The 6,660-nt window shown below is 39.9% G+C and overlaps 1 protein-coding gene across 1 annotated transcript; it reads right to left on the bottom strand.

Moving 5' to 3' along the window:
- Nucleotides 1-393: 393 nt before the first annotated feature.
- Nucleotides 394-1,257, bottom strand: LOC112086624. Its single transcript, XM_024155597.1, has one exon. The coding sequence runs from the start codon at nucleotides 1,255-1,257 to the stop codon at nucleotides 394-396; it is 864 nt and encodes a 287-aa protein (XP_024011365.1).
- Nucleotides 1,258-6,660: the final 5,403 nt, after the last annotated feature.

Raw genomic sequence — 6,660 nt, 5'->3', positions numbered from 1 at the left:
CATAGATTTGAGGACTTTTAAAACTCATTTGTTTAAAGTTTCTTTATTAAAATGTATATCCGTATATATGAAATAGAATATCCAAAGCCAAAGGTAGTGACATCTCAGGGATCGTCAAAAAATGCAAAAAGCAACTAACGATGAAAAGCCAAAGGTATAAAAAATATAACTGAAGCAAAACGAACCGACCTTGAAGTAATAAGTTGAGATGTAGGGCACACAGCTGTTGAGCAGATTTTTTTTGCATTCTTTATCCTGCAGTTTATACGTGCCTGATCCACATACCTTCGTTATTTAATACGGACCTTCCTAAGAGCTTATGTCGTACATCTGTTGGCAGCTTTGAACAACTTATTAGGATCGCCTTCTATTAGTTGAATCTCATCGAGTTGCTTAATATCTGGTTCTTCCATTAGTTGAACCTCGTCGAGTTGCTGAATATATGGTTTCCATTGTGTTGATTGGTCGATGTGTACTTCTGTTGTCGCTTCTCATACATTTATTGTCACTGTGAGGTCTTTGATATGGCTTATCATCTCTCGTCGTTCTTTCGTTCCTTGTTACACGTGAGTCAGAACGTTGGGAGGGTTGCTGATGGTAAGCAGGATCTTCCTCCCCTCTAATCTGAGCCCATGCTCTAGATAGCACGTCTTCCATTATTTTGCATTGATACTTTGTCAGTTCCTTATATCGATCACTGTTTTGGAGCAAGCCTCTTTTGAATGCTGAGATCGCAGTGGACGTAACACACTCTGGTATACACACTTTTTCTTTGTTGAATCGTCCCACATAACTACGTAAAGACTCACCTCTCTTCTGTATGATCTCGTAAAGATTGTCAGAAGTCCTTTCCGAGTTCCTACTACTTGCAAATTGCTCAACAAAACGGTTTGTCAGTGACGCAAAAGAGTCAACTGAAGCATTTGGTAGGTTTGTAAACCATTGGAGGGCTGGTTCTGTAAGACTCGAACCGAATCCTTTGCACATGGTAGCTTCGCAAAGTTCTTTTGCAACTACTGTGGTAAACATCCGTTGCTTGTGGTTATCTGGGTCTGTCGTTCCGTCATACACTTTTATGGAAGGAAGCGTGAATTTCCTTGGCATCTCTGTCAATGTGATCGCGTCTGTAAAGGGGGTATCTGCATAGGAGTTAGGAGCACTTTTCGTGATTGGAGGAGCCACACCGGAAAATCGTGCAATTGAGATCTCCATAGCTTCCAAAAGTTTTGAGAAATCATCTGCCCCCGTAGCTGTCATTCCTAGACTTCAATTATGTTGTGTTGGTCTGTTGTCTGTAGGTACGAGAGGATCGTCCAACGGAAACATAGGGGGGACACGAGCTCGATATCTTGCATGAACGTCGGCTGCAGTGCTTCCATCACCTACCATAGAAGCATTCACCTCCTTCAAAGAAGCGTTTTCTGCTTCAAGTTGTGCGAGTCGTTCTTCATTCTGCTTCATCTGGGCGGTGAGTGCCTCTAGTTGAGCAGCATAATTGTTAGGGGTGTTATTTCCATCGTTATCCCCTTCCGTCATGTCTCACGTAGTCAAAACTTCCCCTCCTTCTAGCACTAAGCTGTTTGGGAATATTTTAACCAGTTCGTACGTGAATAGTTCTACGGAATGACGAGAAGGAGTAAACTTTTATTAATCAACGAATATCGAGTTTCAATGAATCAATATCGAAGATCTAAATAATCTGGTATCGTCTGTCGCTCGCTATTCGTCATTGATTGGCGAAGAACGAAGCTACGAAGAGGTCTGGTCGCTCGATTTGTCGTTGTCGTACCTAGTTATTAAAGTAGAGCTTTTAGGGCTTTTAGCGGTAAGTGTTTGTCTGTCCGTCTTTTTTCCATGAGTTCTCTATTTATAGGTTTATGTTAATCCTTATCTAAATTGGATATGGCTTCGTATATCGGTCTCTCTATAATTCTCTTTGAATTCGGAGCTTATGTTGGTCGGTCGCTCCAACTCTTTCTTGATTCTTGGTTTACTCAAGAATGTAAACCAATGACTTATATTTAACCAATGGTCGATGCTAAACTGAAGACGAATGGTCGATGTTGAGATTCTCTCATAATACGTCACTCCCTTTCTTTTAACAGGTACATAATCACAGTGACCGTTCGTCACTCCCTTTCTTTCAACAGGTACATGATCACAAAGACCGTTCGTCACTCCTCTATTAGCAATGGCATGATCACAATGACCGTTCGTCACTCCTTTTCTCCAACAGAATAATAAAATTTGCATCCATAGAAGTAAAAGGTAGGATTGAATCATAAGCTCTTATATATCGAAGAAACAAATGCTCACTTAAAAGCTTAACTAATAATGGTAGAGGCGCACGAGGAGTAGGGAGTAAAACACGACATTGTTTGCAACAAATTGAGAACAATGGTCATTTACTAATTGCATCTGTTTCAGTGACCAAACCCAAGCATTACAATCGAGACATTGCATTAAGTTATTATTTAGTTTCCTTTTTCGTGGTCTTCATCTTTTTCTTTTAAATTTTTAACATTATTAGTTATGATATATTAAAAAAAACATTTATGATATTATGACTAGCAATAGAAATACTCATTATTCCAACTTTTTTTTGAGATAATGCTATTCTTTGATATTGGTTAAAAATCACCATCTATTCAAAAATAATTTTTAATTAATATATGTAAATTAACATTCCAAAAGTTTATTTTTTTAAAAATATATTTAATTTAAGTGACGTATTGTTAATCGAAGATTCTTGTTGGGAGAAACTTTCTAATTCTATTGAATTTACGATATTCATTGATTTTTTTATACTTTTCTGCAAGCAAAATCTTTTTTAAAAATATATTATATCAATTTCATATTAAACTTTCATCAAAGAATAAAGAATAAATCAATCATCAAATGAAGAAATCAGAAAACTAAATTCCACTCCTATATAGTCTGAAAAGCCTTTTTCCTAGCCACTATCAGAATCTTCGGAAGGATCCTCTTTTTCGGAAGGGCTGCTGTCAAAAGAGAGCACAATCACTTCGGACAGGTTGCTAACAAACTTGGAATTCCTCATTATTGCACCCAAGGTATCTGCTGTGTTTAAGCCCTCCATTGCCGTCCTGGCTCGCAGTTCTAGACGAAGGCCCTCAAAGAATTGGCGAACAAGTCTAGTGCTGTACTCACTCACATGAGCCTCTCTGATCCTGAAGAAGTGGTTCTGGTACTCCTTTAGTGCCTCATTCTCACGCTGGATCCATCCCGCCATGGCTCCATTCTTTGGTGAAGGCTTCCCTGGTTCATCCCGGAGGCACCGGCAACACGCACCATGATCCACTCTAAGGTACCTCTTGTGACGGCGAGCTGGCCTGGAAGGGAAGGTCATCTTTCGGGTGGGAACCAGCTTTGTGTGGTAGAACCTTCGAAGCCAAAAAGAATGAACAATCAAGAAAAGACAAAAAAAAAGAAAAAAAAGTAAAGAAAAAAAAAAGAAAAGAACAAGGAATAGAACAATCAAAAAATAAAAAGAAGGATCAGTCAAGAAATTAAAGAAAAGAAGAAGACAATCAAGAAAGGAAGAATTCTGACTGAAAATTCATTAAATCTATTGTTGCTATCAATTTTAAAATCAAATCTCTAAGATGGTCCAATTCTTTTATTTTTTTTTTTTAATTTTGAAAAAGAACCACAAAAATTTGGAATTTTTTTTTTTTTGAAAACTTTTTTTTTTGAAGCCATCAAAACTGTTGGCCTAACCTCCTAGGACAGAACTAAGACGTCTACCTGAGCTCTGATACCACTTTGTAAAAGACCAAACCCCGAGGTCTCCTGGGATAACCGAGAGTAGCTTGTTAGGTCGATGGTCTAACCTCTATTGGTTAGCCACCTGGTTTAGTCCAGTGGTGAGCAAATCTGCCAGGATCGAAAACACCCGTGTAGCAACACCCGTGTACAAGATCCAGTGCTAACCTGAAAAGGAAAAGGAGGGGTGAGTAATTTGGATTACCCAGTGCTGTGAACCTTAGGAGATTCATTTTCACTTCCAACATATTATAACATAGAGATTAAAAAGAGACTAATCTTAAAACAAGCTCAAGCAGGACTCAATCCTAGACTTCTAGACATTAAGACACAAAAACAATCATCCGGTTAACTAAGTCCAACTGTACATCAATTTGCCCTTATCTCATCATCATGCTCAAGACATGGCAAACTTCTTCATGCTCAAGATATGGCAACCACCCGTCAATTCGTCTCATGCCCTGGGCATGGTATTATTCATCTTTTAAATTATTCAACAAACAATTTAATTTTCAAACAAGAGCAAAGCTCTACAGGATAGGATCCAGTCCTGCCTCCCTTCTTGGATAGGAGGAGCTTGGCTTGCCATCCGTGATAGGCTAAGCCTGACATATCACCGTTGGTCACATAGACAATATGTGGTTCGCCACAACCACCTAACGATGAGCTCTGCTGTTCCAACAGGCACCAGACAGTCCACCAACAAGAAATCTCGAATCTTATGACCGCCTGTATCGAGTACCTAACTTGATATACACACCAAGGTCATTTAATAATTCCTACCAAACAACTTTCTATGTTTTAAGACTTCAGACCAAAGATTACACAGCTTATCAATCATTTAACTTCTTTCTTTTTAACTCTTTTGAAATGATCTCTAACAGTTAGCTCATTACCAATCAATATCCAGCAATCATATCATCAACACAGACCATCATCAACACATCACAATCAAGCAGACAGCAGCTATGGTTTAAGAATAGACTAAACTACACCCTAGGTCATAATATGCAGGAGTTGGAAAGAAACAACTCTCACTTTTGCCTTTCTGAATGAAGATACCTTTCCACCTTTAATCATCTTCGAGTAGATTTGACATCCGACACAAAATCAGCCATAACTCTTCGGATCACTTCTTCGATCTGCACAAACTCGGTCTTCACAAAAGTCTGAGACTTGGGGCTTCAATCCGATAGGTAGCTCGTCTCGTAAATCCTCATGGTTTGTCGGATAATCGTCTTGCAAGTCGACGGCGTGGAAAGGGAAGGAGGAGGCCCAGAAAGAGAGGAGAGATGCAATTGAGAGATGAACGAGAAACAGCAGCAAGGAGAGAGGATTAGAATAATGATACGAGCATGGACCCAAGTAGTGACGAGGTGCGAACTGAGGTTCAGACCGGGAAGCCAGCTCAGGTCGGGAATCAAGGCCAAGTGGCCGACTTAAGTAAAGTCGAGGTTCAGGACGGGAAGCAAGACGAGGTGGCCGACCTAGATGAAGTCTTATCCGTGCCAACCGGTCCAATAACGCGGTCCCGAGCCAAGAAACTATCCATGGCCGTTTGGAGGTTAAGCACCGAGCTGATGGCCAAGAATGCGGATGCTACACTAACTGACCGAGCTGTAACGCTCTTGACCTACTCAGACGGTGTAGCTCCTTAATACTCTTTTTCCTTGCATCCGGGTTTGTCCCACTGGGTTTACCGGATGGGGTTTTAATGAGGTTAAGGGGCCACATCATTCTTATCCGAAGTTAGTCATTAGCCGTTACGATAAGCCAAACGATCACTCGCGAAAGGAGCCGAAGGGACATTTAAAGGGAGCCGAGTGGTCATTCAACTTATTTAATGCTTTCATTTAATTTTCTTGCCTTTTGCACTTCTATGCGACTCTATATAAAGAGCCAGACTCCCTTGTACTTATTCATTCACCTTTTTATCAATTTTATCGAGATTTTCTCTTGTTCTTTTCGAGTTTTTTCCTTTCTTAAGGTGGTTAGCCTTGAAAGTTTTATTTGGTTTATCGAATTCAATCCATAGGATTCGACGCAGCCTTCATTTACATCTTGTTTCGATTTCGTTCAAAGTAGTTTAGGGGCAACAGGATTTTCGAGATCAAGTCTCACGCCTGTTCATCCTTTACCCGCGAGATCTACACTTGGTGTTTTCCATCCCCTCGATCACTATCTGTTTCTCGCGAGCTGGGCCTAAGGACCTTCGAGATAACCTCTCACCCCTTAGCATCTCTCCGATCAAACCAACTTTGGCCGAGTTTATCAACCTCTACCCAAACGAGCAAGTGCAATTCCTAAGGAAATCGTATCAAGTGGTATCAGAGCCCACTTGCTTAATCGGTAGTGTTTATCTATCTCTTTAACTTCCGCCTTTTCACATCTTTTCTTTCTATTTACGTTATAAAAAAAAAAAGAAGTTCAAAAGTAAAAAAAAAAAAGGAAGTTCAAAAGTCAAAAAAAAAAGAAGAAAACCGTATTCTTTTCTATCTATGTTTTCTTATTCTTCTCCTTTCAAACATTTGATAAACCAAGGGAACCTAGAGGCAGTCATCGTGATTCGATTAACTCCTTTAGAACCAGAAGAAAATCTCTTGTGGGTTTGTGAGATTAATAAGAGAGTGAGTGAATCAAAAGAGAGAAACACTAGTAAAGATTTTTACTAACAAGTTTGTTCTTTTTTTTGCGAGGTACGTGCATGTCATCTGACTTTTCTCTGAGCGAGTGCGATTTCTACACATTCAGAGACGGTAACCACGTTCGCTGGTACACTCCCAAAGAAATGGAGGCCAAACTCAACCAGATCACCGAAATGATGGAGCGTATGAGTCAAAGGATGGATCGGCTTGAAGTTCAGCTAAGGCAAGA

This window comes from Eutrema salsugineum, unplaced genomic scaffold (genome assembly GCF_000478725.1).
Source record: "Eutrema salsugineum unplaced genomic scaffold, Eutsalg1_0 scaffold_2, whole genome shotgun sequence".
Classification (NCBI taxonomy): Eukaryota; Viridiplantae; Streptophyta; class Magnoliopsida; order Brassicales; family Brassicaceae; genus Eutrema; species Eutrema salsugineum.
Note: the sequence above shows the minus strand (reverse complement) of the source record. Positions and strands in the feature narration are given on the sequence as shown.